We start from the raw sequence: 16,990 nt of genomic DNA, 5'->3' as shown, positions 1-16,990 counted from the left end.
TGCAGCCGGCTGACCAAAGCCCCGCCCCTCTAGACCTGTCATCACAGAAGCCGCACGTGGCTGGGGTGGGAACTCAGGCGACCTGCAGCCATCACTTTGTCTCCTTCGTCATCCATTGGGGCCTCTGCCGCCAATCAGAGGCAGCGGATCCGGGCTGGAGCCTGAGCGCCTGGGTGAGGCCAGAGAAAGAAGGGGCGGGCGAAGAATGCCTCAGAGATCGGTGGGGGCTGGTGGTGGAAGGGGTCTGGCGGAGATTCGGCCAGGCTGGACTACTCTGAGAGGGAGGGTCTCGGTGACAGGCGGAGAGACTAAAAGGAGGCGGAATCAGGGTGGGGCCTGGGGAAAGCGGAGGATCCTGGGGAAATGCAAAGAAGACGAGAAGGGGGAGGGACCATGGAGGGCGGGGCCTTGGTTACAGGGGAGGAGCCTGAGGGATTAAAGAAACGAGGAAAGGGGACAAGCCCTGGGAAGGTGGGAGCTGGGACAAGGGAGAGGGTGGGCCGGCCTGTTGTGGGGGCGGAGCTCTGGCCAAAGTGGCGAGGTTTGCAGGCCGAGGCTGCAGCTAGAGCTGCTCAATTACTGCCCCAATCTATTACCTTCCTCAAGTGCAACGGGACCCACGGAACTACAGGTGTGGGGCGGGGTACGCGAGAAAGAAGAGTCAAGGACGAGGGTGCGCTTGGCCAGACAGGAGGTGGGCGGGGGGGCACCGTTAGGGATGAAGAGAATCTGGAGATTGCTATGGGGGTTGGATGCGGAGTTAGGGGAGCAGTTAAGGCAAGGAGGCATTATCCAGGGACCCATGCGGGGGAAGGGCGAGAGTGCTTTGTGGAGGTGGGAAGCACAACGTTAGGGGGCGGGGTCGCTGTCTGATGTGGAGAGTTAGTGGGGATACATGAGGGGGAGGGGATTTGGAAGACCTTTAGGGGAAGAGGACTGGTGATGGAGAAGGACTGGTGGTCCAGAGTGTGGAAGGGTCTGAGGGGGCTATGTGGAGGAAGAGGGGGATGCGCCTGGGAGCACTGTGTGAGGAGAAGGGTTGTAGACCCAGTGGAGACGGGAGAACCACGACAGGAGAACCACTGGTACTTTTAGAAAGCAACAGTCTAAGGCATTGTAGGGACTTCAGGAAGACACTTGTGTTTTGTGTTCTAGGGGTGAGGGTGATGGATTTAGTTGGGGTTGAAGAAACTAGTTTGTAGTGCTCCTGGCTGCTCAATTCCTATCTTATGGCCTGGGCACTAGAGAAGCAGCCAGATCCGGCTGCCACCAGGTCTTATGTGATTGTCTTCTTAGTCTATCTTGGATCTGTGGGGCTGAGACAGGGATTTCTTCCCCTAGCTGATGTCCCCCGGAGACCCTTCCCCCATGGGGTTTCTGTCAACCCCCAACCCTAGTTCCTGTTCCTCCCAGAAGCCTGCCTTGGTCTCTACCCCCCCTCCCCCATTTTGCCCTGCCCTTAAGCTCTTGGGTGTGCTCATTTCCCACTTCCTTCCTCACCCTGGGGCCTGGCCTGGTCCTTGCCCTGCCTGGGACTTTGTACTCCACGACCAGAGACCACAGTAACCAGCAACAAGGTTCAGATCCCATCCCACTACTACCACCAAGGTCTCTGCCAACTGATTTAAAAGTGACTGGTAGCCACATTTTACTGCTTGTCAGTAACTGATTTTCCCCATCCTTGTCCTTCCTCTGGTTGGGGAATCCTAGGGCCCTCAGGAATTCTGGGCTTCTCTGGGAGGGAGGGAAGAAGTAAGGAGTACTGAGGATCTTTGATTTGTCTTTTCAGGGGTAGGCTGCTATTGTAAGCCTAACCTTGGAAGGGATGTGAGGTTCCAGCCTCAGCTAGGGGAGGAAAAGGGAGTGGCTCCCCATACTCTTGGATTGGAAATTGTCAGAAGTAGGACCTCATCCTCTTGATGGGGGGGGGGTTGGGGGAACTCCTCTGCTACCTTATGGGGACTTGAAATAATGCCAGAGGTCTTTTTGCTTCTGCTGGCTGGGAGAGGGTGGGAAAGGGCTGCTTTCCACACCGTGACTGAATGAGTGTGACAGTATTGCTGAAAGGGGCCCTAAGCCAGTCTTCCATACAACCACCCAGTAGCTGAGAGACTGGCTGGGGCGGGGGGCTGCTGAGGCCAGACAAAGCTGTGGGTAGGGTGGGGTAAAGGAGGGCAAACTGAAGCCTTTTGAAGAGGAACTGATTGCTATGGCAACACTGCTTCCCAGACAGTCTCTCAGAGAGGGCGGGCCTAGGGTAGACTCACACCAGCTTCCTCAGGACTGGGGCATTTTGTGTGAGTGGGTGGGGCGTGAAGAGAAAGGGCATCAGTTTGCTGCTGAGGCTGGAGTACACAGCCTTTCTGCTTTGGTGAAAGCTGCAGGGCATTCAGATAACTGGGTTCATCCTCTGAAGTGGACATGAGTGAACAACAGTCATTAGAATTATAAGGCCAGAGTTGTAAAGGCCTTCAGTGGTCATTGTTTATACAAATCCCTCATTTTACAGAGTTGGAAATTTATGGCCAAAGAGACTGATTTCCCAGGTTTCATAGTGAAAGAAAAGGAGTTAGAATCCATATCTGATTATTATTCACCAGCCCTGCACATACTGTTTTTCTTTGCCAATGTTTATTGAATACCTATTAAGTCTCAGGCTCTGAGATGTTGACCCTGAGAATATGACCAATGACAAAAGACAGATAAGCTTGCTGTTCTCGTGGAGCTTCCATCTAATAAAGGAAAAGAAAAATTGGTATATGTTTGTGAGAAAGGACATAGGTCAGTTTGTGATAACCGCTAATTAAAAGGAAAAAAAAAGGCAAGGTAAATTTTAGGACATAAGACCTCTTGATTCTACCATGCCACGTTTCCCAGAGCATACAGAGGCCTAGAATATCTTTGATACTTCTCCATGAGTTATGGTTCCCTGGCCTTTGTAGGGTATATAAGGCCAGGCCAAATGGTAGTGGAAATGAGGTAGAACAAGATAGGTTTGCTAAGGGATTTTTTCCTTTACTACACTGTACTGTATCTCTACCTGTCTTCCCAGTAAGGTTTTACTCTGCAATTTTGGTCAGGGTGTTAAGAATTTCTTTAATTCTATTCCTTAATATTAGGGAACCAGCCAGCAAGGAAGTCAGTCTAGGGGAATTGGGTTCTTTTTCAGGGCTTTCCCCTCATCTGAGGTAAGGAGAAGGGAGCCTAAAAGAACTGACACTTGCTTGCCCCCCTAAGTCTAAAGCAAAAAGAGCAAATAGGGAAGGACAGCTTCTTTTTACTATCTGGCGACAACCTGATGGTCTTGGGTAGCTCACAATAAAGTAGAAACAAGAACTTAAGGCTTTTCGTTGCCTCTCAACTGTAGAATAATGGACTTTACTTCTTTTGGCTTTTATGTTTGCCTCCTACTTCTGTGGATGACAGAGGAATCCAGACTGATTTTACTGATAACCTGCATGACTTCCTGATAAGTTCAGAGGGTGAGCTAGACAGAACTATCCATTTTCTTAGGTTGCTTCTAGAAAAGGTCCTCTAAAAAGTCTTTGAACACCTAATTCTTGCAGCGGTTTCCATCCTGGTCATTTAAAGAATAGGAGGACAGGGTTAGAGATGCTTTTTCTGCTGCCACTTTACTTAGCTAGATCTGGGATAGGGCCTGGGGCCCAGTGACTCAAGGGGAGGATTGGGAGTTTCGAGGGAGCTGTGAGTCATGAGGATAAGCTCCATCACAAGAGTTGGGCTCATTTCCCTAGCTCTGGGCAGAAGCCCTCCTATCCTGCTTCCTAATGTGCTCTGCTCTTTGAATATGGACTTGAGTAAAAAGTGCTGGCAACTGGGATGGGGCACCCTGATCTCGGAATAGGAGTTCAGAGACACGAAGAATAATACCTAGGTTCCTGAAATTAAAATTTATCCTTAAATCAGGAGTCCTTGGACCCCTCTAACAAAGGCAAAGGAACATAAATTAGCTGTAGGAAAAGGATGAATACCATTTCTCAGCACGGTGAAGATTGGGTATTAAATTAGATCTTCTGCTCTGGTATGAAGCTTCCTGGGCTCCAGCAGTCCTGTGGCTTTGAGCTCTGGTTTGGAATGTAGGGAGAGTAGAATGGGAATGGGTATATTTGGGGGTAGGGTCTGGTGTAAGAAGAGCAGGTTGATTTTGGGGGGTTGTTGAATTGCGTATGTGAAAGCGCTGTGACTTTCTGTTAATCAGTCTCAGAACAGGAAGGATGGGGGAGGAGGGTTGAGAAGTGTGAGGCCTGCACCTTTGAAAGGGTTAAATGGCAGGACAGGAGTTGCTTTGGCAGCTGAGGAGTTAAGGAGATGGGCGGGGCGGCCTTGGGTAGGCCTGCCCCCTTGTGGACCAATAGGTGTGCACCTACAGTAGAGGGCGTGACTTACACTTAGGGTCGCAGGGAGGCTGGCCTCCTATAAGCCAATGAGCATGGTTGCTGCTCAGGGGGCGTGGTCTTAGGGGGGCGTGGCGGCAGCGGCGGGGGTGGTGGGGCGCTGGGCGGGGCGGGCGGCCCCATCAGCTGGTAGGAAATGGCCTGTGAGTCAGAGGGGCAGCGGAGTCGGCGGCGCGGAGCCGGGGTGGCCCCGGGGAGGGATCGACGCGGGGAGGGGCGCAACAGCGGCTGGGGGGCTGCGGGCGCGAGGGTCCGCTAGTATTGCACACGAAGCTGATTAGGAAGAGCCTCGCAGAGCAGGGCTCAGCCTGAGCTACCCTTTGTCTGGGTTGGGGGCCCGTGGCAGGGAGGACCGAGGATCGAGGGGTGGGACCGGGACAGGACGGAAGGGCCCGGAGCAGCGCCACCGCAGCGGAGCCAATTTGGGAGCGGGGTGAGTGTGTGCTAAGGGGAAAGAGCAAATCTCCTTAGCCACAGTAGGTTATGGGGCCTGTCCCAGGGTATGGGGAGGAAAGGACCTGGGAGACTAAGCAAGGGGAGGGGAATCGTCCAGAAAAAGGAGTCCAGAAGCTAAGGTGAGTCTGCTTGGCTTAGTTTGGAGGGGTTACTGAGATCTGCTCCCTCTCCTCTCAGTGTGAAGGGCTCTAGGCTGGGGACAGGGGGTTGGTGAGAAAGCAGAGGTTGACCTTTCTACCCACAGTGGTGGTCTGTAAGAACAATCTCCCAAGCTTGTAGAGACAAAATATAAAATAGCCAGCAGTAGTTCTCTTTGCACAGAATGAGGGTGGAAAGCACATAGGTAGGAATTTTCCTTCCTGTCACCCTCCTTAGTCAGAGCAGAAGTGGGTATCTTTAACACTGAAGGGAAGGAAGGGGAGAATTAATCTAGGAGCTCTGCCTATATCAATACCCACCTCTGTCACCTCCCTGGCCTAGCAGGTGTTTGAGGGTACAGATCCCATGGTATTCTGGGACTTGTTTTTTTTCTGTTTTGCTCCCTTGGCATGTTGGGAGCTGTAGTCCTTGCTAGCCACAGCCTGGCCCAGCTGTTTGATGCCAGCTGCTGCCCACCCCACGATGGAGGGTGAGGTTTGGCCTACCCTGCCCTGCCCCCCTGCAGTCCTGCCCCATGAGTCAGCTTGAAGCAATGGTCTAGAGCCAGACTGGCTGGGTGGCAGGAGAGTGAATCTTCCAGCTTCTCGTTGATGGGGCAGGAACTGCAAGGGCTCTGGGGTAATGAGCAGATGCCAGGCATGCTAGGGTCAAGTAGGGCATCATGTCATCACCTGGCTTCCCCAGGGCAAGGGCTCAGGCAGGCAACTGGGAGACATAGGATGTGAGGGTGCTAAGGAAAAGGCCCTTTCTGAACCTGTATGGCTTGGATGAAGAAATGAATGGGTAGAGATCAGAGTGCACATTGTATCCTCTGACAACACTGCCACTGGTGTTCCACCCTTTCCAGCCATCCCACCCACCACAAGGGACCAGAATTTTCTTAGGTATTTCAATTCTAATGAGGACGTGATGAGATGGGAAAGTGTAGGATGCAATGAGAATAATTTGAAAAGGAAAGGTTTTCAATCCCTGAGTGCAAATATCCCTTCTCTCCCCACCTCCCACCTCCCACCCCCCACTTCTATTGTTGCTGATTCTTCCTGTACAATTAATCTCTCTGCTTCTCTCATCAGGAAGTTTTCCCCCTGCACTGTCAGGACTGCTGCCCAAATCTCTGGGGCTAGCATTCCACTTTTTGAGTTTGTCATGTGCTTTCCTCTGTGTTTGGAGATGAGTAAGATAGTGGGGCATAGACATGTCTTCAGAAATCCTGTGGCTGGTCTAGAAGATGCTCATATTTACATGAGGTAGTGACACTCCCATAGGTGAGGTCTCAGATGAGGAAGATATGGTCTGGGGTAAAGAACAGACTTTCTGTTGTACTTTATTTATTTTAGAGTGCTGGAAACTGAACCCAAGGCCTCATGCATAGTAGGCAAGTGCTATATCTCTGAGCTACATGCCCAGACCCAGAGCTGATTTTTTGGAAGGGTTGGCATTTGAAGGAGGAAGAATATGGCTAGGATAGGCATACAAAGGGCCCACCTTGAAGGAGAAAGGGCATTGTAGGTGGCAGGCAGCAAAAGCCCAAGGGAGAAAGCTGACCCTGGGGGCTTTCAGCTTGACAGTTTCTTTACCCTAGTATAGGCACCTGAGTGTACACTAGTCCATGGAGATAATCATGCACTCTGGCAGAAAAGCAGTGGTTTGGGTATAGGTGTTTTTGGGTATGTGAACCCTGGGGGAGGGGCATGGAGATACTTCTAGTTGCTTCCAGCTGACTGCCTGCTGCTGCCTTATCTCTAGGTCACAGAGCCTAGGGGGAGGGGCAGGCCCTGGGAAGTGTCTTCTGTTGTCCCTTCCTCCCCTGCCACTTGTTTTTGATTGGATTTGTTGTCTCTTGTTAAAAAGAGATTGCTGGGGGAGATTGGGAGTTCAAGGCTATAGGGCTGGCTTTGAGCTGACCTGAGGTTTGTGACTCTGAGAAGAGTGTAATGGGGTGTGACAGTCTACAAGAACTCTGCCCTTAGCACTGTGGGGTGCCACTTGTCCTTTTTGATATAGACATATGGGAAAGAGTTGTGCAATTCCACAGCCTTGAGTAAGAGAGCTGAATTATTTCTCTGCCCACCCCCTAGCTGACATGATCTCTTGGATCTTGAGGGTATTTCATCCCCCCTCCAATTCAGGGCAGGAGTCCCCAAGATGGTGGCCCTGACAAATAGTTCATTTTGCCTCATTTCTTAACATCCTTTTTACATTGAACCAAGACCTACCTTTCTGTGACTCCTCAGGTAGCTCAGCTCTACAGCCTGGGTACTGGATCTGGAGCTTACTTCTGAAGTGCTCATGGTGTGGGAGAATGGTATCCTGGAGTATACTCTATTAGTCCACAATCAGGGAGGGCCCTTACTACTGACTCCACAGATCCTGGTTTATGTCTGTTCTTTCATCAGGGTCCAGCTGAACCCAGGAGCTGCCCGGAATGGTGGCAGTCACCTTGCCAGTGCAGCAGGCATGGACCAGACTGCAAGCTAGGGGAACAAGGCATCAGTCTGGAAGAGGGGACACACATCTAGGCTTGAGGCCCCTTCATCGGGGTAAGTGGGAGTGGAGAGCAGGTGCAGTAAGAAACTTGAGCTAAATAATGTCATCCTCTCAGAAGTTCTAAGAGTGGCCTCTGTATTCCATTAATCCATCTGGGGATTTGGATACCTTCATCCCCAGGAATTTCTCAAAGTCACTTCTTCAGGTTAAGGGAAGGTCTGAAACTCGGCTGGAAGGAGAAGACTCATTAATTTCCCTTATCTTTTCTTCTCTTCTCTTGCACAGATGTCCCCAGGCCCCCCAACCCAGGCCCAGCATAAAGGCCGTGTGGGGGGGCCCCCCTGACCCAAGGGGAGCTTCATGCGCCACGTGCAGGCGGAGCCGTCTCCATCCTCAGAGCCAGAGGCTGGCCCTTCACAGCCTCCAGTCAGACAGGGGACCCTCCAGGGTGGCCTGCTCATGGGCTACAGCCCAGCAGGGGGGGCAGCATCCCCCGGGGTCTACCAGGTATCCATCTTTTCCCCTCCAGCTGGTGCCTCTGAGCCTCACAGGGCTCTGAAGCGGCCGGCCCCACCTACTGAGGGTCCCCGGGAGCTGAAGAGAGGCCCTGGGCTGGGGGCCAGAGAGGGATTACCCCCTGAAGAACCATCTACTGTGGGGCTATTGGCCCCAGAGGGACTGGGTCTGGGACTGGGTGTGGCCAGCCAGCATTTCTCCCATCATGGCCTCTGTGTTGTGGAACAGGGAGGTAATGCCACCTCACCTTGGACTTCAGGGGCCCGAAGACCCCCCTGGCTCCCATCAAATGCTTCCTGCAATACTTTGCACACCAGAGACTGGGCTTCCCCAGATCCAGGGGGACAGGGGTCCCTGGGGGAGTCTCCAGGGCCAGCCCCTTCAGGCCAGCTGCACACACTTGACACTGATTTGCACAGTCTTGCACAAATAGGGGGTAAGAGCCCAGTGGCTGGGGTGGGCAACGGGGGAAGCCCCTGGCCTAGGGAGTCCCCTGGCACTGCCAATGGGCACAGTCCCGAGCACACACCCCCTGGCCCTGGACCTCCAGGCCCCTGCCCTACCAAGCGAAGGCTGCTTCCCGCTGGAGAAGCCCTGGATGTCAGCTCTGAGGATGAGGGGCCAGCCCCTCGGAGGCGCCGGGGAACCCTGGGCCACCCTCCTGCTGCCAACTGTTCTGATGCCAAAGCCACACCCTTCTGGAGCCACCTGCTTCCCGGGCCCAAGGAGCCTGTTTTGGTAAGCCCGTAGAGGAGCTCATCTACTCCTAAGAGGATATTTGTGTGATTAATGGTGGAGGCCTGTGAAGATGTTCCTCTAGAGCTTGTGATGAGCTCCTCTCCACCACTTTTCTCAATGTTTTCTCTCAATAGGACTCAAGAGACTGCAGTCCCGTGGGGCGGAGGCTGAAAGGTGCCCGTCGCCTGAAGCTGTAAGTGACCAGCTTCTCCCTCTACCCTATCTGTGAGAGTTGGCACAAAAGTCTGTATTCTTCTTTCTATCACTAGAGTAGGGGACCCCAGAGCAGGAACCACTTGATAGTGGCAAAGGGTGGAGCCGAAGGATATGAGCAGGAATCCCAGAATTCCTCAAGCCAACCCATTGTGTCCCCTCCCCTACCAGGAGCTCCCTTCGAAGCCTCCGGAAGGGACCAGGCCTGCTGAGCCCCCTCAGTGCCTCCCCTGTTCCTACCCCTGCTGTCAGCCGTACCCTGCTGGGCAACTTTGAGGTAGCTCCCCCTGGGCTTTGTGATTGGGGGGTCCTGGGAGGAGAGGGATAGTGGAATGTGGCTTGGATGGATAAGGAAAATAATGGCATCTGTCTCATAATGTGTTTTCCCCACTCTAACACCAGGAATCATTGTTGCGAGGACGCTTTGCACCATCTGGCCACATTGAGGGCTTCACAGCAGAGATTGGAGCTAGTGGGTCCTACTGTCCCCAGCATGTCACGCTGCCTGTCACTGTCACCTTCTTTGATGTTTCTGAGCAAAATGCCCCGGCCCCCTTCCTGGTATGACTTGACCTCACACCAAAGTTAGCACTTCAGAAGGAGGAGGGATTGGGGACTGGGGCAGGGGCCCAAAGGTATTCCTTAGATGTTCTTCACCTAAAAGTAAGTCAGGGCTAGTGTGGCAGCGAGTCCAGAATGAGATTTTGGAGAGACTGGTATTCAGGGCTTTCCTGGTCCCCAATTTGGTTGATGGCTTTTTGGTTTTCCTAGGGTGTCGTGGACCTGAATCCCCTGGGGAGGAAGGGTTACAGCGTGCCCAAGGTGGGCACCATTCAAGTGGTGAGTGTCCTCTGAGGGACTGGGCATGGGGAAAGAAGAAAACAGCCCTTAGGCTATACCAACTTTGAATATCCTGCCCCCAGACCTTATTTAACCCCAACCAGACTGTGGTGAAGATGTTCCTTGTGACCTTTGACTTCTCGGACATGCCTGCTGCCCACATGACCTTCTTGCGCCATCGCCTCTTTTTGGTGCCTGTGGGTGAGGAGGGAAATGCTAGTCCCACCCACCGCCTCCTCTGCTACTTGCTGCACCTCAGGTAAGGACAGGATCCAGGTATCCCTTCCGTGAATAAAAGAATCTTTCCTGGCTTCTCTAGTTCTGGATTCTTACCTTGATCACACTGTCTTTCCCTAGGTTCCGGAGCTCCCGCTCAGGCCGATTAAGCCTACATGGAGATATCCGCCTGCTTTTTTCCCGACGGAGCCTGGAGCTGGACACAGGGCTCCCCTATGAACTGCAGGCCGTAACTGAGGCTCCCCACAATCCACGTTATTCTCCTTTTCCCTGATTGCCAGTGCTCTGAACCTAGGTGGGCCAAAAGCCTGCCCATCCTGCTCCATCCTGGACAGAGTAAACACGTGGAGAAATGGCGAAAACCCCTTAGGATTGAATTAAAGTCCTCACCACGCTCATGCCCAAATTGATTATTTGGGTATTTAAAGCTTCTGATCCTTCCACACCCTGCCCTACTCCGGGTACTCCATGTGCCTGTTCCCTCCCTTGGGTTTCCCAGGCCAGCTTAGGTAGTACAGAGGAACCAGAGCTACCCTGAGATTGTCCCAAGTCCCCAGGCAAGTCATGCCAGCGTTGCCTCCCTGTCCTGGGCAGGGGCCACTTCTTATTTTATTTATTTTTAATTTATAATTTATTCAAATTGGATTGCCTTGGTAACCTCCCAAACCTGATAATTGGCATCATCCTTCCTCCTTTCTCACTCTCAAATATTGCTCCAAACTCAGGAGTTGAAGAGGCTGAAGTGTGGGGGCAGGGAGAAAACTGTTCTTCCTCAGCTGAGGACAGAGGGATTATCCCAGAGGGACTGAGTCACTAGCCAAAGACTCAGCTTCCCCTGTCCTTCCCTGTTACCTTCCCTTCCCCTACCCTTCAATACATCTTTGAAAGCCAACTTATGAGAATGTGTGTGTGTGTGTGTGTGTGTGTGAGGAAGCACAAGCTTGTGTTTGTGATATTTGTGAGAAAAAGAGTGTGCATGCATGCACACACACAGGGGTTAACCACCCCTCACCTGGGGCTCCAGACTCAGTTGTCCCTTTCCTTTTGCCTATATCTCCTTACTTTGGGTCCTGACTGAGGAAGGTGTCCAGGGACAGAGTCAGGGCCAAGGACTGGGATGTCTCCTCTCACCTGGCCAGATTCTGACCCACCTACCTCAGCTGGGATAAGGGGCATCTCTCAAACTCAGTTATGTGGCTCCCAACTACCCTGTTCCCCACTCCAGACTCAGACCCAGCCTCAGCCCTTGACTCCTGGGACATGACTGAGGGGAACAAGCATTTGCTGAAACTTGAAAAAAACAAAAACAAAATGAAACAAACAAACAGGAAAAATTGTACCTGGTACTTTTTTTTTTTTTTTAGGAAAATAAATTTTAAAAATAATAAATTCTTGTTTGGAAACTTGAACTAAGCTCTATTTTTTTTTTTCTGTTGGAGAGAGGATGTAAAGGGTGATGGAGGGCCTAACTGAAGCTGTGACCCTGCCCTTTCTTCTGGAGTAGAGGAAGCCTGAGCCCATGAAGTCTTGGGCTAAGTCCTGCTGATTCTTGGGGCATGATTTTGCTTTTTTTATTCAGGTAATGAGGGTGCTGGGGGAGAGCTGAATTCTATACTGGTTTTGTTAATGATTTTAGCTCCTCAGAACTTCAGTGCCCTATGAGGATGACAATTATACAGGTTTCTTAAAGGGAGTGCCATAGCATCAGGGATTTGTGCAAGGTGACGTGCTTTAGACGAGGTTGAAGCTTGATGCTGTTTGCTGGACTCTATGGGAGGACCAGGCCTGACAGACTTCTACTGGGAAGAAGTGGAAAGAGCTGTGGTATCTCGGGAAAAGAGGGGAGGGTAAATCTCGGCTCAATCGACGACGAGCAAAGTTAGGCCCTATTACCATGGCAACGGGAATGGGGTCAGTCCCCAGTGGGAGAGCTGGGCACAACACAGCAGGCCTACCACAGAATGTCACTGTGGCAACCATGGCAACGAGTCAGTTCCAATCCAGCAGTCGCTATGGTAACACACGGGCGTGATTATACACTTTAGAGGGTAAATTGGGTATCAGGTAGGGTTAAAGAACTCGGTAGTAGGTGTTTCTGGGTCACTTGCGAGAGGAAAATAGACTCCATTTGGGCCAAGATGCTTCGGATTTTGGACGCCAACTACCAGAACCAGAACAAACCAGCCTCCGGCCCTCTGCGTTTCCCCGGGAACAATTTAAACACGCTCTTCCAAGGAACTCCGATTGAGTGAGTGTGGAGTGGGGGAAGAGGCGGCGGAAGTACATCCGGGGGAGTGGAACTGCTGAAGGAAAGCCTCCGGTGAGGGCTTCTGGCCCGGCCTCTCTGCTCCGCGTCTCGTTGGTTCCGGAGGTCGCCGCGGCTGTGGGAAATGCTGGCGCGCGCGGCGCGGGGCAGTGGAGCCCTTTTGCTGAGGGTGAGAATGAGACAACCTTCTCCAGAGGGTCGGGACAGAGATCACCTGGGTCCTCATCTAGGAAGGAGAGGGTTTCCAATTTTGGGAGAGGACTGGGGTCAGAGGTCATGGGCCCCACGTGAGTCATTCTCCGAGGACCCTTGTGAGTCGAGGTTTAGGGCGATGCCTTCAGGACAGAGGGGCATGGTGCTGGGCCAGCGGGGGTCTCAGCTTACTCTTGTCTTTCCTTCAGAGCGCTGTGCAGGCTTCTGCCCCTCCGCGCCGCGCCTCCTCAGGATTGCCCCGAAACACAGTAGTACTGTTTGTGCCGCAGCAGGAGGCCTGGGTGGTGGAGCGAATGGGCCGATTCCACCGGATCTTGGAGCCAGTGAGAACCTTTTGCGCACCTCGGGGCAGCCTGATGCTTGGATCCCTTGAATGTGGGAGTGATGCCTCCTTGGGGCCTGTCTGCACCTTTGGCTCTGAACTCTTCGGACCAATCCTAGCAGGGCCCAGGCTACTGACGTGCATCCCATGTTAACCACCTTTTCCTATTACCCTAGCTACTACCTACCCTCTCAGCCCCACCTGTCCGATTAGAGATAGCTATTCTCCTGGCTCCCATTCCCTACCTTTCTCTTCATTCAGAGGCCTAATCGTGCATTCGGGTGCTATTAGGTTACTTTACCACTGACATCCCAGTCTTCTGGGGACACCTCTTGGCAGGGGCTACTGCACATGTTTACTCCCTACTTACTCCAGTCCTAGCTTAAATTCCAACTGCATTACCCCCATCCTTCTGAGGATCCATGACTCCTCTTCCCAGGGCTTGAACATCCTCATCCCTGTGTTAGACCGGATCCGATATGTGCAGAGTCTCAAGGAAATTGTCATCAACGTGCCTGAGCAGTCGGCTGTGACTCTTGGTGAGGGTACAGGGTGACACGGGTGCACTGAGATCATTAGGATGTGGTTGCTACATAGATCCAGAGCTTAGGAGAAAGAGCTGACTGGGACCTAGGGCTGTGACCTTCATTTTCTCTCCTGCTTCTATTCCTGCAGACAATGTAACTCTGCAGATTGATGGAGTCCTTTACCTACGCATCATGGACCCTTACAAGGTATTTGCCTCCTGCTTTATCCAGCCTTCTGAATTGCCCTCCTCCCTAAAATCCTGTACCAAAGCTTTTTACACTTTTCATTCTCCTTTAGGCAAGTTATGGTGTGGAGGACCCTGAGTATGCTGTCACCCAGCTAGCTCAGACGACCATGAGATCAGAGCTTGGCAAACTTTCTCTGGACAAAGTCTTCCGGGTACGTGGATCTGAAGCAAAGTTGGGGTTTGAAGCATGTGCTTGGCAGCTTGGCACTGTCAGTCCTTTCTGGGAAACAAGATCAGACCCAGGCCCTTATTATCTTAGCTCCCTGGTAGGTAGGTTAAAGCTGTGGAGCTTACATCTTTTTCCCTCTAGGAGCGGGAGTCCCTAAATGCCAACATTGTGGATGCCATCAACCAGGCTGCTGACTGCTGGGGCATCCGTTGCCTCCGTTATGAGATCAAGGATATCCATGTGCCACCTCGGGTGAAAGAGTCCATGCAGATGCAGGTAGGGAAGAGGACCTTGGTAATCCAGTCCCAGAGGGACTTAGAGTATCTTCCTTACTGGCATGAGTATAGTTGGAGGTCTTAGTAAGGGTTTCCCCTGGTTTGTTGATAAGGGTTGCTGGGGGCTTCCAGGTGGAGGCAGAGCGGAGGAAACGGGCCACAGTTCTAGAGTCTGAAGGAACCCGAGAGTCGGCCATCAATGTGGCAGAGGGAAAGAAACAGGCTCAGATCCTGGCCTCTGAAGCAGAAAAGGCTGAACAAATAAATCAGGCAGCAGGTGAGCAGAGGGTAGAGGCTGAGGAATGAGGAGGGCATGGGTCTTTGAGAGTTGGTACTGGGACAGGAACTTTGGGGTACTCTGATTTTATGGGTTAAGCTCACTATCTTTTCTTCCAGGAGAAGCTAGTGCAGTTCTGGCCAAGGCCAAGGCTAAGGCTGAAGCTATTCGCATCCTGGCCGCAGCTTTGACACAACATGTGAGAAATCCTCAGTTAGGAGTGGGGAACAGGAATTGACAATGGAGGGGGTTCTCTCATCCACCATTGAGAGAAGTTCCTGCCATTCAGGGTCCTATTGAGCCAGATTACATATGCATACCCTCTTTCTTGAAACCTCACCTCCTTTTTCTTCCAATATCCCCTTCTCTAAATCTGTGATCCCTGATTTTATTCCCCTGTGGCTATAGAATGGAGATGCAGCAGCTTCACTGACTGTGGCAGAGCAATATGTCAGTGCGTTCTCCAAACTGGCCAAGGACTCCAACACTATCCTACTGCCTTCCAATCCTGGCGATGTTACCAGTATGGTGGCTCAGGTTAGAGCTCTTTGAAGACCCCAGGGGCACAGAACCCCAGTCCTGGGGGCTGAAACCCTCACTATCATCAGCACCACTTAACACATCATGGAGATCTTCAGGTTGCCTTGGCCCTTGATTTCTCTTCATTCCTTATAGAGAAGGAATCTCTAAGAATGAGACACTTTACTCACTTCTGCAGATAAGGAAACTCTCAAGATACCTTTCTGTGGATACCTATGTTAGAGATCTGAGGGTCACCCTGCTCTGATAGTTAGTGAGATTCCTAGAGCTGACTTTAAATCCTTAAAGTCTAAGGGTTGAGGGGAGGGGAGAAAGAAAATCCAAGCTCACTAGTCCCAGCCAAACCTTTTTCCTTTTAGCCATTGGTAGGTTCGGCTATACCTTCCGCCATTTGTCTTTATGGCTTTTTCTCTATCCCTCTTCTTAGGCCATGGGTGTATATGGAGCCCTCACCAAAGCCCCAGTGCCAGGGGCCCAGAATTCGGTTTCCACCAGGAGTGGCAGTGATGTCCAGGGCACGGATGCAAATCTTGATGAAGAACTTGATCGAGTCAAACTGAGTTAGTGGAATTGGCCTTGGCCAGGGAGTCTGGGGACGGAAGCAGCACTATTAGTTTCTGGCTTTAGTCTCCCTGCCAAGATTTTGGGTTTTATTTTTTTAATTTGAACTTATTAATCATGTAATAAACTCACTAGTGGTACACCAGAAACTGTCCTCTTTGATTGGTAATGAAGTTGGGAAACCCACTGTTGTTTTTCACCCTCTAGTCCTGTCAGCTCTTGGGAACTCATGCTTCCATGAGCAAGAATGAACATCATATAAAGTGAAATCTGCCTTTCTGTCTTCAAGAGAAACTGGGCCAGGTGCAGTGGCACACTCCTGTGATCCCAGGAAGTTGGGAGCTGAGGCAGAAGGATCCCAAGTTCAAGGCCAGCCTAGGCAATTTAGACCTTATCTCAAAATAAAGAATAAAAAGGATTGGGGATTTAGCTTGGTGGCAAAGTGCCCTTGGATTCAATCCCCAGTACTGCAAAAAATAGAAAAAGAAACTAGGATAGTATGGAAGGATTAAATCACATGCCTACTGCCAGCTGGGGAGTTAATCTCCCTCCTGCTACATGTAGGGCTATGTGTTTTGAGGCAGGTGTTTAGGGATTTTACACAGGAAAATTGCTCTGACAGGGTAGTACTGCTAAGTGCTTCAAAGGTCTTCAAGGACTGAGGGCAGTTGTAATTCATTTATTCAAAAACATTTAATGAAGTCTACATGTGCCAAGCTCAGTGTTAGATGTGAGTTATAAAAACAACTGCCTTTGATTTCACAGAATCTGAGGTCAGATAGGGAAGACAAACAGACATTGGGAGAAAGCCATAAGTGCTGTGTCGGAGGGGCTGTAATATTAAGTAGAGGATTCCAGGAATCCTCATCTAATGCTATATTTGAACTTAGATATAAAGGAGGGAAGGGAAACAGCCATCTGGGCATCTGGAATGAAGCTGACAAAGGAGATTGCAAATGCAAAGATTCTAAGAGCATGCCTGGCTTACAACCATGAGAGCAAAGGAAGGCTGAGGATATGGTATGGTAGAGCACTTGCCTAGCATGTGCAAGGTATTTGATCCTTGGGTTTGATTCCCAGCACTGCCAAAGGCAAAAAAAGCAAAGTGGCAAGGAGGTTACTGTGTAGACTTGTAAGGTCATGTAGGGCTTTATTATGCACATGATAAACCATGGACTGGGGTTGTGCCTCAGTGGTAGAGACTTGCCTAGCATGGGTGAGGCCTTGGGTTCGATCCTCAGCACCACATAAAAAATAAATAAAATAAAGGTTAAATTTTTAAAAAGATTGGGCTGGGGATGTGGCTCAAGCGGTAGCGTGCTCGCCTGGCATGCATGCGGCCCAGGTTCGATCCTCAGCACCACATACAAAAACAAAGATGTTGTGTCTGCCGAAAACTAAAAAATAAATATTAAAATCTCTTGTGCTCGCGCTCTTTCTCTCTTAAAAAAAAAAATTGCTGAGTTGCATATCAAGAGTTAAACATTAAAAAAAAAAAAAGGTTTTGTTTTTTAGTACAAGGGATTGAACC

General features: G+C 51.1%; 2 protein-coding genes across 9 annotated transcripts; both read left to right on the top strand.

The window, feature by feature from the left end:
• Positions 1-35: 35 nt before the first annotated feature.
• On the top strand, positions 36-11,470 carry Atosb (atos homolog B). 6 transcript variants are annotated; one of them, XM_021726959.3, is made up of 10 exons: positions 4,600-4,848; positions 7,427-7,570; positions 7,803-8,469; positions 8,584-8,771; positions 8,906-8,964; positions 9,156-9,261; positions 9,387-9,545; positions 9,756-9,824; positions 9,908-10,083; positions 10,182-11,470. In XM_021726959.3, exons 3-10 carry the CDS (start codon positions 7,878-7,880, stop codon positions 10,333-10,335), a joined length of 1,503 nt encoding a protein of 500 aa, XP_021582634.1. In that variant the 5' UTR covers positions 4,600-4,848; positions 7,427-7,570; positions 7,803-7,877; the 3' UTR covers positions 10,336-11,470. The 6 variants fall into 6 exon arrangements, with proteins under 6 accessions (XP_021582633.1, XP_005326295.1, XP_040141916.1 ...); XM_021726958.3 differs by lacking the exon at positions 4,600-4,848 and adding an exon at positions 36-173 and having other exon boundaries at positions 7,803-8,771; XM_005326238.3 differs by lacking the exon at positions 4,600-4,848 and adding an exon at positions 484-631 and having other exon boundaries at positions 7,803-8,771.
• An 865-nt stretch (positions 11,471-12,335) lies between these two features.
• On the top strand, positions 12,336-15,608 carry Stoml2 (stomatin like 2). 3 transcript variants are annotated; one of them, XM_005326236.4, is made up of 10 exons: positions 12,336-12,496; positions 12,729-12,863; positions 13,302-13,401; positions 13,538-13,596; positions 13,688-13,789; positions 13,948-14,082; positions 14,214-14,358; positions 14,478-14,557; positions 14,767-14,895; positions 15,326-15,608. In XM_005326236.4, exons 1-10 carry the CDS (start codon positions 12,452-12,454, stop codon positions 15,461-15,463), a joined length of 1,068 nt encoding a protein of 355 aa, XP_005326293.1. In that variant the 5' UTR covers positions 12,336-12,451; the 3' UTR covers positions 15,464-15,608. The 3 variants fall into 3 exon arrangements, with proteins under 3 accessions (XP_005326293.1, XP_040141917.1, XP_077903926.1); XM_040285983.1 differs by lacking the exon at positions 14,478-14,557; XM_078047800.1 differs by lacking the exons at positions 12,336-12,496; positions 13,302-13,401 and having other exon boundaries at positions 12,735-12,863.
• The last annotated feature ends 1,382 nt before the right edge of the window (positions 15,609-16,990 follow it).

This window comes from Ictidomys tridecemlineatus, chromosome 4 (assembly GCF_052094955.1).
Source record: "Ictidomys tridecemlineatus isolate mIctTri1 chromosome 4, mIctTri1.hap1, whole genome shotgun sequence".
NCBI classification, from domain to species: domain Eukaryota; kingdom Metazoa; phylum Chordata; class Mammalia; order Rodentia; family Sciuridae; genus Ictidomys; species Ictidomys tridecemlineatus.
Note: the sequence above shows the minus strand (reverse complement) of the source record. Positions and strands in the feature narration are given on the sequence as shown.